This window comes from Mustelus asterias, chromosome 20 (assembly GCF_964213995.1).
Source record: "Mustelus asterias chromosome 20, sMusAst1.hap1.1, whole genome shotgun sequence".
Taxonomy (NCBI): Eukaryota; Metazoa; Chordata; class Chondrichthyes; order Carcharhiniformes; family Triakidae; genus Mustelus; species Mustelus asterias.
This window is the reverse complement of record NC_135820.1, coordinates 5,478,331-5,494,375: the sequence shown is the minus strand read 5'-3', so window position 1 is coordinate 5,494,375 and position 16,045 is coordinate 5,478,331. Positions and strand designations below refer to the sequence as shown.

General features: G+C 45.5%; 1 protein-coding gene across 1 annotated transcript in view; it reads left to right on the top strand.

Annotated features, from left to right (window-relative positions):
* LOC144508746 (myelin-associated glycoprotein-like) overlaps positions 1–16,045 on the top strand; it is a 46,899-nt gene that overhangs the window by 4,411 nt on the left and 26,443 nt on the right. Inside the window, exon 3 of the mRNA XM_078237055.1 lies at positions 3,804–4,085. Within this exon, the coding sequence (XP_078093181.1) occupies positions 3,804–4,085 (282 nt within the window). The remainder of the gene's footprint in view (positions 1–3,803; positions 4,086–16,045) is intronic.

Below are 16,045 nucleotides of genomic sequence, written 5' to 3'. Positions count from 1 at the left end.
AGTGACATAGTGATGTTTCTATTGGTCCATTCCAATGTCCATCAGGCTATAGGCCAAGTGCTGGCAAGTGGGAGTATTCTTGAGCATACTAAACCTCTCTAAATGCTCATAAATCTTGTCCCTCAGGATCTTCTCCATCAGCTTACCAACCACTGAGCAGGGCATTTTGTGCATCAGTGCAGACTCGATGGGCCGAGGGGCCTCTCCTGCACTGTGGGATTCTGTGATTCTATGATTCTGAATATCTGATTGCCACCGATATGGCACAATCTTAAGATGCCATTCCTTTCTTGTATTATCTGTGACATAAATACCAAAGCATCTTGATAATATCAAATCCAGGGCCCTTGGATCTGATGTTATCTCAGGCTTGTTAATTATATTCCAAATTCGATGTTGCATTGTTTGTTCTTATATTGAAACATGATGTCACTGTTAAGCAGGTCATGAACATTCAAATTCCATCACTGCCGCTTCTGCATTTTTAACTAAATGCTTGGAATATCTCTCAGTGGAAGAGCATCTTGGGGATAGCGATCATAACTCTATCTCCTTTATGCTTGCCTTGGAAAAAGAGAGGATCAGGCAAACTAGGAAAGTGTTTATATGGAGTAAGGGGAAATATGAAGACATAAGGCAGCAAATTAGAGGAGTAAATTGGAAGGAGGTATTCTCGGGGAAATGTACTGAAGACAGGTGGCAGTTTTTCAAGGAATGTCTGTCTAGAGTTCTACAGGACAACATTCCGAGCAGATAGGGAGGAGTTGGTAGGTTAAAGGAACCATGGTGCATGAAAGCTGTGCGGGACCTAGTCGAGAAGAAAAGGAAAGCGTACAAAAGATTTAGAGAGCTTGGCGAAGATAGGGATCTAGATGAGTATACGGCTTGTAGGAAGGGACTAAAGAAGGAAATTAGGAGAGCCAGAAGGGGTCACGAGAAGGCCCTGGCAGGTAGGATTAAGGAAAACCCTAAGGCGTTCTATAAATATGTGAAAAGTAAAAGGATGAGACGTGAAGGAATAGGGCCTATAAAAGGTGAAGGCGGGAAAGTCTGTACGGAACCAGTAGAAATGGCAGAGGTGCTGAATGAGTATTTTGCCTCGGTTTTCACGGAGGAGAAGGACCTGGGTGGATGTACTGCGGGCTTGCGGTGGACTGAAAAGATTGAGTATGTGGACTTTAACAAAGAGGTTGTACTGGAATCTTTGAATGCATCAAATAGATAAGTCGCCGGGTCCGGATGGGATGTACCCCAGGTTACTGTGGGAGGCAAGGGAAGAGATTGCAGAGCCTCTGGTGATGATCTTTGCATCGTCGATGGAGACGGGAGAGGTGCCGGAGGATTGGAGGATTGCGGATGTGGTTCCTATTTTCAAGAAGGAGAATAGGGATAGCCCAGGAAATTACTGACCGGTGAGTCTAACCTCAGTGGTTGGTAAGCTGATGGAGAAGATCCTGAGGGACAAGATTTATGAGCATTTAGAGAGGTTTAGTATGCTCAAGAATACTCAGCATGGCTTTGTCAAAGGCAGGTCGTGCCTTACGAGCCTGGTGGAGTTCTTCAAAAATGTGACTAAACACATTGACGAAGGGAAAATGTTAGATGTGGTTTATATGGATTTTAGCAAGGCGTTTGATAAGGTCCCCCATGCAAGGCTTCTAGAAAAAGTGAGAGGGCATGGGATCCAAGGGGCTGCTGCCCTGTGAATCCAGAACTGGCTTGCCCAAAGGAGGCAGAGAGTGGGTACAGATGGGTCTTTTTCTAAATGGAGGTCGGTCACCAGTGGTGTGCCCCAGGGGTCTGTTCTGGGACCCTTGCTGTTTGTCATTTTCATAAATGACCTGGATGAGGAAGCAGAGGGATGGGTTGGTAAGTTTGCCAACGACACGAAGGTTGGTGGGGTTGTGGATAGTCTGGAGGGATGTCAGAAGTTACAGAGGGACATAAGTAGGATGCAAGACTGGGCGGAGAAGTGGTAGATGGACTTCAACTCAGATAAATGCGTAGTGGTCCATTTTGGCAGGTCAAATGAGATGAAGGAGTACGATATAAAGGGAAAGACTCTTAGTACTGTCGAGGATCAGAAGGACCTTGGGGTCCGGGTCCATAGGACTCTAAAATTGGCCCCGCAGGTGGAGGAGTTGGTTAAGAGGCGTATGGTGTGCTGGCCTTTATCAATTGAGGGATTGAGTTTCGGAGTCCGGGGATAATGATGCAGCTATATAAGACCCTCGTCAGACCCACTTGGAGTACTGTGCTCAGTTCTGGTCACCTCATTACAGGAAGGATGTGGAAAAGATTGAAAGGGTGCTGAGGAGATTTACAAGGATGTTGCCTGGATTGAGTGGCATGCCTTATGAGGATAGGCTGAGGGAGCTCGGTCTTTTATCCTTGGAGAGACGTAGAATGAGAGGAGACCTAATAGAGGTGTATAAGATGTTGAGAGGCATAGATCGGGTGGACTCTCAGAGACTTTTTCCCAGGGTGGAAATGGCTGCCACGAGAGGACACAGGTTTAAGGTGCTGGGGGGCAGGTACAGGGGAAATATTAGGGGGAAGTTTTTCACACAGAGGGTGGTGGGCGAGTGGAATCGGCTGCCGTCAGTGGTGGTGGAGGCAAACTCAATAGGGTCTTTTAAGAGACTCCTGGATGAGTACATGGGGCTTAATAGGATGGTGGGTCATAGGTAGGCCTAAAAGGTAGAGATATGTTCGGCACAACTTGTGGGGCCGAAGGGCCTGTTTTGTGCTGTAGTTTTTCTATGTTTCTATGTTTCTATTTGCAGTGTTAGCATTTTTACTGAGAGACACAGACATGTTAAATTTTAGTTAATATATATGACTGAAAAGATGTTTTCTCGGTTAAATAAAAATACTTCACAAGCAGTCATAATATATAATTTCACTTCAATTAAATGCATTCACACATAATTAAAAACCATTGATATCCAAAGTTTTTACAGAATCCTCCAGTGCAGAAGGAGGCCATTCGGCCTATCGAGCCTGCACCAACAACAATCCCACCCAAGCTCTATCCCCATAACCCCACATATTTACCAACTTAGTCCCCCTGACACTAAGGGGCAATTTGGTATGGCCAATCCACCAAACCCGTACATCTTTGGAGTGTGGGAGGAAACCAGAGCGCCCAGAGGAAACCCACGCAGACACGGGCAGAACTCCACACTGAGAGTCAACAGAGGCTGGAATTGAACCCGGGTCCCTGGTGCTGTGAGGCAGTCGTGCTAACCACTGTGTCACCGTGCTGCCAAACTGGGCCGAGGCAGTGAAAGTGCCGAATCCGAACCACTGGGCCACCAGGGAGGAAGAATCATTTTAACTCTTCCCTCCCCATGTGTTACTGAAACTAAACATATGTTATCCTCTTCGCTAAATTACATTTAGAGAGTAACCTGATTGAATGTTGTGAGGTGTTGTCCTTCTACATTGCTAATCGCTGATATAGTGTAAGCCAGAGAATCAAATGATCATTAGTTTCTGTGTGGAGCTGCTGGGGTGTTGGTCTTGATGCTAAAATTGAGTTCTACACCATTGGGAAAGTTAAGAACTCTCAATCTGGAAAGAATGGTCTTTGGACTGAATGCGTTTATTCATTAGAAGTTCAGCCAGGTAGTTAAACAATTAACTGAAGTGAAGACTTATTTATTAGTGTCACCGGTAGGCTTACATTAACACTGCACTTAAGTCACTGTGAAAATCCCATCGTTCTCACTAACTAGCACCTGTTTGGTTACACTGAGGAAAAATTTATTTATTTTATTTTAATCTTCATTTTCTTATAGCACCAACAAACCTGTGTGTTTCAGGTGTGCTTTGCAAACCAATCCTCAACTCCTCTATAGTATCAGTGGAAGGAAGTTCATTCTTATTCTATTGCAAAGCTTCAGGGATCCCCCCAGTCAATTTAACATTGAGCCGACATGGGGTAGAGATCAGCAACTCTCCCGCTGCGGAGCTGAAGCTCTTCATTCACAATGTGAGTTCTGAAGATGAAGGGGAATATTGGTGCGAGGCCGCAAATAATCTGGGCACCGCCAGGAGTTCCACACACATCTCCGTGCAATGTAAGTGATGAGTGGGACCCATCAGATACACACAGGGACATCAATAATGTCACTCCCATGAATTGTAACATATGTGATATTCCCCAATGTCAACACACAATTACCACAGGGGCCAGTGTCAGGAATATTCCCAGAAGGGTCAGGAAAATTGGAGAAAGTGGACCAACAGATGGAATAACCCAACTCGATCACTGGAACTGTATTTCAGATTGAGTGGGATGTGTGGTAAGTGCAAAGGCAGCAATTTTGTTCCCTCCTCGGCCTCTGGGTCTCTTGTACACTCCAGACTTTAATGGCTGAATCATTACCAGCCAGCACTTTAGTCACTTGGGCGCAAATGTTTTAAATTCCCCATCCTCAGTCATTCTCTCGAGCTACTCTCCTCCTTTGAGATACCGCTTAAAATCAGGCCCTTACCCTGTTTGTGGTTGCCTCTGAGACATCTCCTTATGTAGCTGGTCTCAACTTCTGTTTGCAAATAAGCCTCTGGAGTGATTTAGGATGTTTTATTATTCCAATGTCAGTATATAAATTATTGCTTCTGTGACCAATCGGCACCATTGGGGCTGGGTTTATCATCACCCCTGGGAAGGACACTGTAATCTGATTTTGTAAGTCTCCTTTAAGTTTCGATTTTTTTGTTAATGTCTCACCAGTGGCTGTCACAGTTCCCTACCCCCCTACCACCCCCCCCCCCCCCCCCCACACCCACCCCCCCTCCCACCACCAGTTTATTTTTGATTATTGGGTTTATTTAAAATAGTATATACATTATTTTACCCACCTCTACTACTACCTCTGGAAACTCGTTCCAAACACTCACCACCCTTTAAGTGAAAGAATTGCCCCTCTGGACCCTTTTCTAACTCTCCCCTCTCACCTTAAACCTATGCCCTTTAGTTTTAGACTCCCCTACCTTTGGGAAAAGGTGTTGACTATCTACCTTACCTATGCCCCTCATTATTTTATAGACATCTATAAGATCACCCCAAACCCTCCTACCCTCCAGGGAAGAAAGTCCCAGTCTATCCGGCCTCTCCTTATAACTCAAACTATCAAGCCCCGTCAGCATCCTAGTAAATCTTTTTTGCACTCGTTCCAGTATAATAACATTATTTATGTAATACGGTGAACAGAACTGTAAACAGTATTCCAAGTGTGGCCTTACCAATGTCTTGTACAACTTCAACAACACGTCACAACTTAAAAATGAAATCTCGCAATCTCAGTTTTACAAATGTTCAGTTTTCCAGGCGAGACTCAGACAGATTCTGATCTGATTTACCGTCAGGGTGGTTGAATAAATCCCAGCGCAGATACCGACACTGCACATCCAGTCTCAGAGATTCTTGGACAGTTGTCTGCCCATCGCCACTGATGAGTTTACAGGTCAGGGATTCCCCATGCTGATCCAGTGATGGGGTGAAGGAGAAAGTTGATGAAACCGTCCAGGAATCCTCCAAACTGTTCCTGGTGTGTTGTGAAGTTAGAGCTCCCGGCAGAATGGGAGATTCTTCTCCAATCCACTCCAGTTTAAACTCCGGAACTGAACAACTCTGGGTGAGTGAGCAGGTGAACTGGGCTGGTTTTCCAGCTATCAACTGTCCCGGGACTGAGATCCGCGGTTTCTCTGTCAGGAACAGAGGAAATTCGAGTTACCCAAGATTCCAACTTACAAAACCGAATGAGAGGAGAGCAAAGTCTGAGAAATAATCACATTAATAAATCGATTATCTGATTATTCTCTCTGTTATCGGCAACAGGTTAAAATCCCTAAATTCCCCTGAGTCAATCGGAACACACTTGTGTTCCTTCTGTTAATAATCTGCCCCGTTCTTTCTGAAGAATTGACCAATGACCAATGAATGTATCACATTATTTGTCAGAATTGTCTCTGGATGCCCTGGTCCTGACCAGACAGGGTGATAATTAACGGGGGAAACCGGATAAAATAGAAAGACAACCTTCCCCCGTTGAACACAATTAGTTAAACACCAGCCTGTTTACTCGACCTGGGAATTATATTTCCCCTCATTCAGTTTCCTGTTCTTGCCTTGGAAACATTTTATTAATATTGAATTCTATTTTCTGAGGGAGGTTTGGATATTATCCATAGATTTTTCACTCCACACTGGATTTTCTAGGACATTAACATTCAGTGGGATCTCCCAGATAACCAGTCTTCAAAGCAAGGTTCTGACATTAAGTTTTTTTGATATTGTGAATTAATGTTTCCACTTTGCATTCGATGGTAACACTTTCCGGCTCTGTATCGCGCCCATTCACAGCCAATGGGATCTCCAAGGTAACTTGCCTTGAACAAAAGTCAGAGCTCAGGTTCTGGGACTCTCCTTGCCGGCTGAAAAGTGGGTTCAAATCCCACTGCCGAGAGTGTGAGTATATTAGGACAGTGACACTTTATTAGTGATGCATCTGTTTGGAACTACCTCAGCTCATGAAAGGCGCTCTTTAAATGCAGGACACACTCCTGCCTTCATTAAACGGAGACTCGGGGGGTATTAGCGACGGAATTCCTGCTATGTACTGACCGTGTGCACCTTCCTGTCCATTCAGAGTGTGAACCTTCACTCAATGTTCAGTCTCTATTAAGGGTTGTTTTTCGTTGTTCTGTGTAGCTCCAAACCATTTCCCAAGTTTACATTTAGTAAGTGGACAGCGGGGGGAATTTCTGCGGGTTTGGGATGTCAGTAACCTGTTTGAGTTCAGGTCAATAACATCAAACACATCTGGACATGGTTCACTGTACCAACCCTGGAGCTGAAGCCTTTAACAATCGCCAACAGTAACAGCACACAATGACACCCTGCTCACTGAGAAAGCGGAATATAAACTCCTCACAAATGAATGGAAAACCTACCCAGAATTGAGAGAGGGGAATTTTCTGAAGGTGATCTTCGGCACTATTCCAGGGAGTGGTCATCTTCACTCTGATGTAATAATCCCCTCCATCCCCCCGCCTGATGTCCTTTATCAATAAGGGGCACTGTTTCTGTCACCTTTCCCTTCAGCTCAATTCTCCCTCTATATCCCGGGGCTGCTCTCCCCGGCTCTGCGGAATCATAGATAACAGAAACCCCAGGAGTACGAGGATCAGAACCCCTCTTCAGCCACAGAATCCGCGGATTGCTGTATGTGTCGGGATAATCAAATGTACACGGGATTTCTGCACACGAGCCTCTCACAGCCGTCACATTCCAGGGAATCCTCACAGACCATCGGGAACTATGGAGAACTGATAAACAAATATCCATTTCATAAATAATGAGCTGGCCAATGATAAACCGAATAAAATAATCCCAAAATTACAGCTCGGCACTGTTATATTTCTCTTGAAGCATCCACTGTTATATATACATCGCCAACAATTACAACTCTGCAAGTTCCCATTGAAACTATTCAAATTCTAGTAAATAATTCATTCAAACACATTGAAGTCAGAATTCTGTCAATTCAGTAAAATACAGAATAGAATTTCCAATATGGGATGCATTACAGCCTCAACATTAAATACAAATCTTTAATTAACCATTCTTATCTCTCTCGGTCATGAATATTTTATTTTATTCACTAGACGGATACACCCTCAATCGGAAATTATTAAAAGGATCTTGTACCTTGGATAAACATCAGGATGAGGGGAACACACTTTATCATAATCATCACTACAGAAGGTTCACCATTGTAGGAAGGAACTGATTCCAGATTAAAACCTGGTGCTGAATTCCAGACGCTGCTAATCGATTGCTGATCGATTACAATGGAATCGGAGCTGCTGGGCACCCCCTCATTGGGAATCGATTTAACCTCGCACAGTTTGGCAATCTCACTCCCTCTCAGTGACCGCCACTAGTTGTCTCAGACAGCGACAGCATGGAGCTGGGCAGTAATGTGTTACTCACACAGTTAGTGGGTGCAATGGTGCCAAACTAGTGACAAAGGCTCACCAACAGGGAATGAACTCTTCATTGTGATCAGCTGTACAGACAACAGGACAGGAACAAACATTTCAGACTCCAATGCCAAAAATAGCCCAGTACACAAGCTTCAGCCCGCTATCTCCCACATCTTTCTCTCCTTTTCTCTCAATACGCTCTGAATGCAATGTTGTGGTTACTTCTGTAACCGCTCCTTGCAAAGAAGTCGCCTTCGCACCTTCAAGGTTTTAAGCCCGAACAGGTGTCTTAAATGTCAATGGGACGTAAGCATTTTTTCTCAGTAAATATTCAGAAAGACCATGAGAGGGGAGGCGATGGAGTGTGACAACTAGGGGATTTTTCACAGTAACTTTATTCGAATGTTAATGTATGCCTACTTGTGACACTAATGAATAAACTTTAACTTTTCACTTTAACTTAATCCTTGGTGAGGGATCCCAGGCACTGAGTGTTTCTCTCCCATTAAACAAGCACAGGAGAATCGCTGCCATCAATTAAACCTGACCTGGGTGTAGTTAATTCTGTCCGTGCTATCAGGAAATTAGCAGCATGTGTCCCAGTGTCTCCCCGTGTCTGCGTGGGTTTCCTCCCGTGCTCCGGTTTCCTCCAACTGTCTGAAAGACGTGCTGGTTAGATGCATTGACCCGAACAGGCGCCGGAGTGTGGCGACTAGGGGATTTTCACAGTAACTTCATTTGCAGAGATAATGTAAGCCTTACTTCTGACGAATAAATAAACTATTCACTATACTACTACTGCTTGCTCTGACTATTAATAAACAGTTTCACGTTAGTAAACACATTCCACTGTCTCGATTTGTGGAAATCAACCAAAAGTTAACCCCAAAAATAAAGCACAAGTTAATGTCCTTTAGGGAAGGAAATCTGCTGTCCTTACCTGGTCTGGCCTACATGTGACTCCAGAGCCACAGCAATGTGGTTGACTCTCAACTGCCCTCAGTCAATTGGGGATGGGCACTAAATGCTGGCCAACCAGTGTCGCCCATGTCCCATGAAGGAATGAAAATAAAATAGTTCCAGAACCAACAATGGGATCTGGAGAAAAAGCAATTTGAAGAGGATTATTGTACGGCTGGGATTAATTGGACTGAATTTCATTTTGTCAAATGTTAGAATGAGGTCACATCGAAAAGTAGCAGATTAACTGCGGAAAAGTATTTACTGAGAAAATGCTTACGTCCCATTGACATTTAAGATACATGTTCTGGTGCAAAAGTTTGAAGGTGCGAAGCGACTTATTTGCAAGCAGCGGTTACAGAAATAACCACAACATCACACTCAGAGCGCATTGACTGAAAAGTAGAGAAAGATGTGTGAGATAGCGGGCTGAAGCTTGTGTGCTGGGCTATTTTTGGTTTTCCAGTCTAAAATGTTTGTTCCTGTCCCCTGTTATCTGAACAGCCAATCACAATGAAGGGTTCATTCTCAGTTGGTGAGCCTTGGTCACTAGTTTGGCACCATTGCACCCACTAACTGTGTGAGTAACACATTACTGCCCAGCTCCATGCTGTCGCTGTCTGAGACAGCTAGTGGCGGTCACTGAGAGGGAGTGAGATTGCCAAACTGTGCGAGGTTAAATCGATTCCCAATGAGGGAGTGCCCAGCAGCTCCGATTCCATTGTAATCGATCAGCAATCGATTAGCAGCGAGCGGAATTCAGCACCAGATTTAATCTGAAATCAGTTCCTTCCTACAATGGTGAACCTTCTGTCGTGATGATTATGATGAAGTGTGTTCCCCTCATCCTGATGTTTATCCAAGGTACAAGATTCTTTTAATAATTTCCGATTGAGGGTGTATCCGTCTGGTGAATAAAATAAAATATTCATGACCTACAGAGTTAAGAATGGTTAATTAAAGATTTGTAAATTAATGTTGAGGCTGTAATGCATCTCATATTGGAAATTCTATTCTGTATTTTACTGAATTGACAGAATTCTGACTTCAATGTGTTTGAATGAAATATTTACTAGAATTTGAATAGTTTCAATGGGAACTTGCAGAGTTGTAATTGTTGGCGATGTATATATAACAGTGGATGCTTCAAGGGAAATGTAACAGTGCTGAGCTGTAATTTTGGGATTATTTTATTCGGTTTATCATTGGCCAGCTCATTATTTATGTAATGGATATTTGTTTATCAGTTCTCCATAGTTCCCGATGGTCTGTGAGGATTCCCTGGAATGTGGCGGCTGTGAGAGGCTCGTGTGCAGAAATCCCGTGCACATTTGATTATCCCGACACATACAGCAATCCACGGATTCTGTGGCTGAAGGGAGGTTCTGATCCTCGTACCCCTGGGGTTTCTGTTATCTCTGATTCCGCAGAGCCGGGGAGAGCAACCCCGGGATATAGAGGGAGAATTGAGCTGAAGGGAAAGGTGACAGAGAAACAGTGCTCCTTATTGATAAAGGACATCAGGCGGGGGGATGAAGGGGATTATTACATCAAAGTGAAGATGACCATTCCCTGGAATAGTGCAGAAGATCACCTTCAGAAAATTCCCCTCTCTCAATTCTGGGTAGGTATTCCATTCATTTGTGAGGAGTTTATATTCCCCTTTCTCAGTGAGCAGGGTGTCCTTGTGTGCTGTTACTGTTGGCGAATGTTAAAGGCTTCAGCTCCAGGGCTGGTACAGTGAACCATATCTAGGTGTGTTTGATGTTATTAGAACATAGAACATAGAAAAACTACAGCACAAACAGGTCCTTCAGCCCACAAGTCGAGTCGGTCATTTCCCTACCTACCTCAGCATATATAGGGTGAATGGATGAATACATGGGACTTAATAGGATTAAGGGTGATAGGTAATATCACCCTTAATCCTATTAAGTCCCATGTATTCATCCAGAAGTCTCTTAAAAGACCCTATCGAGTTTGCCTCCACCACCATTGACGGCAGCCGATTCCACTCACCCACCACCCTCTGAGTGAAAAACGTACCCCTGACATCTCCTCTGTACCTACTCCCCAGCACCTTAAACCTGTGTCCTCTCGTAGCAGCCATTTCAGCCCTGGGAAAAGCCTTTGACAATCCACCCGATCTATACCTCTCAACATCTTGTACACCTCTATCAGGTCACCCCTCATCCTTCGTCTCTCCAAGGAGAAAAGACCAAGCTCCCTCAACCTATCTTCATAAGGCATGCCACCCAATCCAGGCAACATCCTTGTAAATCTTCCCTGCACCCTTTCAATAATTTCTACATCCTTCCTGTAATGAGGCGACCAGAACTGAGCACAGTACTCTAAGTGGGGTCTGACGAGGGTCTTATAAAGCTGCATCATTATCTCCCGACTCCTAAACTCAATCCCTCGATTGATGAAGGCCAGCACACCATACGCCTTCTTAACCACCTCCTCTACCTGCGGGGCCAATTTAAGAGTCCTATGGACCCAGACCCCAAGGTCCTTCTGATCCTCTACACTGCTAAGAGTCTTACCCTTGATATTATACTCCTTCATCACATTTGACCTGCCAAAATGGACCACTACACATTTATCCAGGTTGAAGTCCATCTGCCACTTCTTTGCCCAGTCTTGCATCCTATCTATGTCACTCTGCAACTTCTGACATCCCTCCAAACTATCCACAACACCACCAACCTTCGTGTCGTCAGCAAACTTACCAACCCATCCCTCCACTTCCTCATCCAGGTCATTTATGAAAATTACAAACAGCAAGGGTCCCAGAACAGATCCCTGGGGCACTCCACTGGTGACCAACCTCTATTCAGAAAAAGACCCATCTACAACCATTCTCTGTCTTCTGCAGGCAAGCCAGTTCTGGATCCACAAGGCAACAGCCCCTTGGATCCCATGCCCTCTCACTTTCCCGAGAAGTCTTGCATGGGGGACCTTATCGAACACCTTGCTGAAGTCCATGTAAACCACATCTACTGCTTTTCCTTCATCAACGTGTTTAGTCACATTTTCAAAGAACTCCACCAGGCTCGTAAGGCACGATTTGCCTTTGACAAAGCCGTGCTGACTACTTTTGAGCAGACTAAACTTCTCTAAATGTTCATAAATCCTGTCCCTCAGGATCTTCTCCATCAACTTACCAACCACTGAGGTTGGACTCACCGGTCAGTAATTTCCTGGGCTATCCCTATTCCCTTTCTTGAATATAGGAAACACATCCGCAATCCTCCAATCCTCCAGAACCTCTCCTGTCTCTATCGACGACACAAAGATCATCGCCAGAGGCTCTGCAATCTCTTCCCTTGCCTCCCACAGTAACCTGGGGTACATCCCATCCAGTCCCGGCGACTTATCTATCTTGATGCTATTCAAAATTTCCAACACATCCTCTTTCTTAATGTGACAAACTCAATCTTCTCAGTCCGCCGCAATCTTGTAGTACAACCACCCAGGTCTTTTTCCACCGTGAATACCAAGGTAAAGTATTCATTAAGCACCTCTGCTATTTCTTCCGGTTCCGTACAGACTTTCTCACCTTCACATTTTATAGGTCCTATTCCTTCACATCTCATCCTTTTACTCTTCACATATTTATAGAATGCCTTAGGGTTCTCCTTCATCTTACCTGCCAAGGCCTTCTCATGACCCCTTCTGGCCCTCCTAATTTCCTTCTTAAGCCCCTTCCTGCAAGCCGTATTAACCCATCTAGATCCCCATCATCGCCTCGCTCTCTGAACCTATTGTACGCTTTCCTTTTCCTTTTGACTAGGTTCAGCACAGTTTTCGTGCGCCACGGTTCCCGTAACCTACCAAAACCTCCCTGTCTCATCGGAATGTTGTCATGTAGAACTCCAGACAAACATTCCTTGAAAATCTGCCACCTTACTTCAGTACTTTCCCTCGAGAATACCTCCTTCCTATTTACGCCTCTAATCTCCTGCCTGATGGCTTCATATTTCCCCTTACTCCAGATAAACACTTTCCTAGCTTGCCTGATCCTATCTCTTTCCAATGTTTGCGTAAAGGAGATAGAGTTATGATCACTATCCCCAAGATGCTCCCCCACTGAGAGATCCGACACCTGTCCAGGCTCATTAGCCAGTACCAGATCGAGTACAGCCTCTCCTCTCGTAGGTTTATCCACATGCTGTGTCAGGAAACCCTCCAGAACACACCTAATAAACTCCTCCCCATCCAAACCCCTTACCCTAAGGTTATTCCAATTGATGTTTGGGAAATTAAAGTCTCCCATCACGACAACCCTGTTATTACTACATCTCTCCAGGATCTGTTTCCCTATCTGCTCCTCAACATCCCTGTTACTATTGGGCGGCCTATAGAAAACACCCAGCAAAGTTATCGACCCCTCCCCGCTCAGAACTTTCACCCACAGAGACTCCGTAGACAACCCCTCCATGGCATCCACCTTCTCTACAGCTGTGACACTATCCCTGATCAGCAGCGCCACTCCCCCCCCCCATCTTCTGCCTCCCTCTCTGTACCTTTCTGAAACATCTGAAACCCGGCACCTGAAGTATCCAGTCCTGTCCCTCTCCCCAAGTGTCCGTAATAGCCACCACATCAGACTTCCAAGCATTGATCCACACTCTAAGCTCATCCACTTTATTTACTACACTCCTGGCATTAAAATAGACACATCTCAAACCATTGGTCTGAGCTCTCCCCTTCTCCATCACCCGTCTATTCTCCCTCTTACGCTGTCTACAATCCCTCTCTATTTGCGGGCTACCCTCCTCGCTCCCAGTCACCTCATCATGATTCCCTCCCCCCAACCTTTCTAGTTTAAAGTCTCTCCAGTAGCCTTAGCCAACCTTCCTGCCAGGATATTGGTCCCCTTGGGATTCAAGTGCCACCGGTCTTCTTTATACAGGTCACACCTGCCCCTAAAGAGGTCCCAATGATCCAGGAACCCGAATCCCTACCCCTTGCACCATTCCCTCAGCCACGCATTCATCCTCCACCTCACTCCATTCTTGCTCTCACTTTCCCGTGGCACAGGCAGTAATCCTGAGATTACTACCTTTGTGTTCCTCCTTCTCAACTGTCGACCTAACTCCCTATATTCTCTTTTCATGACCCCTTCCCTCTTCCTACCTATCTCAGCAGTACCAATATGTACCACGACCTCTGGCTCCTCTCCCTCCCCCCTCAGGATTTCTGGGATGCAACCAGAGACATCCCGGATCCCGGCACCAGGGAGGCAGACCACCACCCGAGACTCCCGTCTGCCTCCACAAAAATGCCTGTCCGACCCCCTTACTGTTGAGTGCCCGATTAATACTGCCTTCCTCCTCCTTTCCTTAGCCCTCTGAGTTACAGGGCCGGACTCTGCTCCAGAGACACAGCCACTGCTGCTTCGCCCAGGTGGGCTGTCCCCCCCAGCAGTACTCAGACAGGAGTACTTATTGTGAAGGGGCACATCCACCAGGGTGCTCTCTATCACCCGAGCTTTCCTCCTCCTGGCCGTTACTCACTTGCCTGCCTCCCGTGGCCCTGGTGTGACCACCTGATGATAGCTCCTGTCTATCACCTCCTCATTTTCCCTAACCAGATGAAGATCCTCGAGCTGCAGTTCCAGTTCTCTAACACGGTCCCTTAGGAACCGCAGCTCAACACACCCATCACAGATATGGACGTCTGGGAGGCCAGGAGCCTCCAGGACCTCCCACATCCTAGATTGGGAACAACAGACTGGCCTCACAGTCATAATTTTCCTTTCTGTTTCAAGGAACACAGAGAAACGTACTTAAGAATTAAAGTTACCCCGCCTTGCCCTTTCCGCCTAAGCCCTTCGAGCCAAAGCCCTTACAACTCTCACTCTACTCCCAGCTCACTCTGCTGCCCACTCTCAACGCTGCCCGCTCTCAACGTGCCCGCTGGTTAGAGCCGCCTATTTTTTATACCTCGCGCTAAAAAAAAACTACAAAAATCCTTCCCACGTCACGCCGCTCCCTTCCTACTTCCGGTTCCCACTCAAACTCTTAACTAACTAAAACCCCGCGAAAAAATAAGGATTTATTGACCTGAACTCAAACAGGTTACTGACATTGCAAACCCGCAGAAATCCCCGCCGCTGTCCACTTACTAAGTACAACTTGGGAAAAGGTTTGGAACTGTACAGAACAACAACAAAAAACAACCCTTAATCGAGGTTGAACATTGAGTGAAGGTTCACACTCTGAATGGACAGGAAGGTGAACACGGTCAGTACATGGGAGGAACCCCGTCGTTAATACCCCTCCGTTTAATGAAGGTAGGAGTGTGTCCTGCATTTAAATAGCGCCTTTCATGAGCTGAGATCGTTCCAAACAGATTCATCACTAATAAAGTGTCATTGCCCGAAAGTACTCACACTCTCGGCAATGGGATTTGAACCCACTTTTCAGCCGGAGAGTCCCACAACCTGAGCCCTAACCTTTGTTAAAGGCAAGTTACCTTGGAGATCCCATTGGCTGTGAATTGGCACGATACAGAGCCGGAAAGTGTTGCCATTGAATACAAAGTGGAAACATTAATTCACAATGTCAAAAAAACTTAATGTCAGAACTTTGCTTTGAAGACTGGTTATCTGGGAGATCACAGTAAGAGTTTTAACAACACCAGGTTAAAGTCCAACAGGTTTATTTGGTAACAAATACCATAAGCTTTCGGAGCGCTGCTCCTTCATCAGATGGAGTGGAAATGTGCTCTAAAACAGTGCACAGAAACACAAAATCAAGTTACAGAATACTGATTAGAATGCGAATCCCTACAACCAGCCAGGTCTTAAAGATACAGACAATGTGGGTGGAGGGAGCATTAAGCACAGGTTAAAGAGATGTGTATTGTCTCCAGACAGGACAGCCTGCAAGTCCAGGAGGCAAGCTGTGGGGGTTACTCATAATGTGACACGAATCCAACATCCCGGTTTAGGCCGTCCTCATGTGTGCGGAACTTGGCTATCAGTTTCTGCTCAGCGACTCTGCGCTGTCGTGTGTCGTGAAGGCCGCCTTGGGGAAAGCTGTAAACTGTGACAGATGGAGATTTGGGTGGGGGGGGG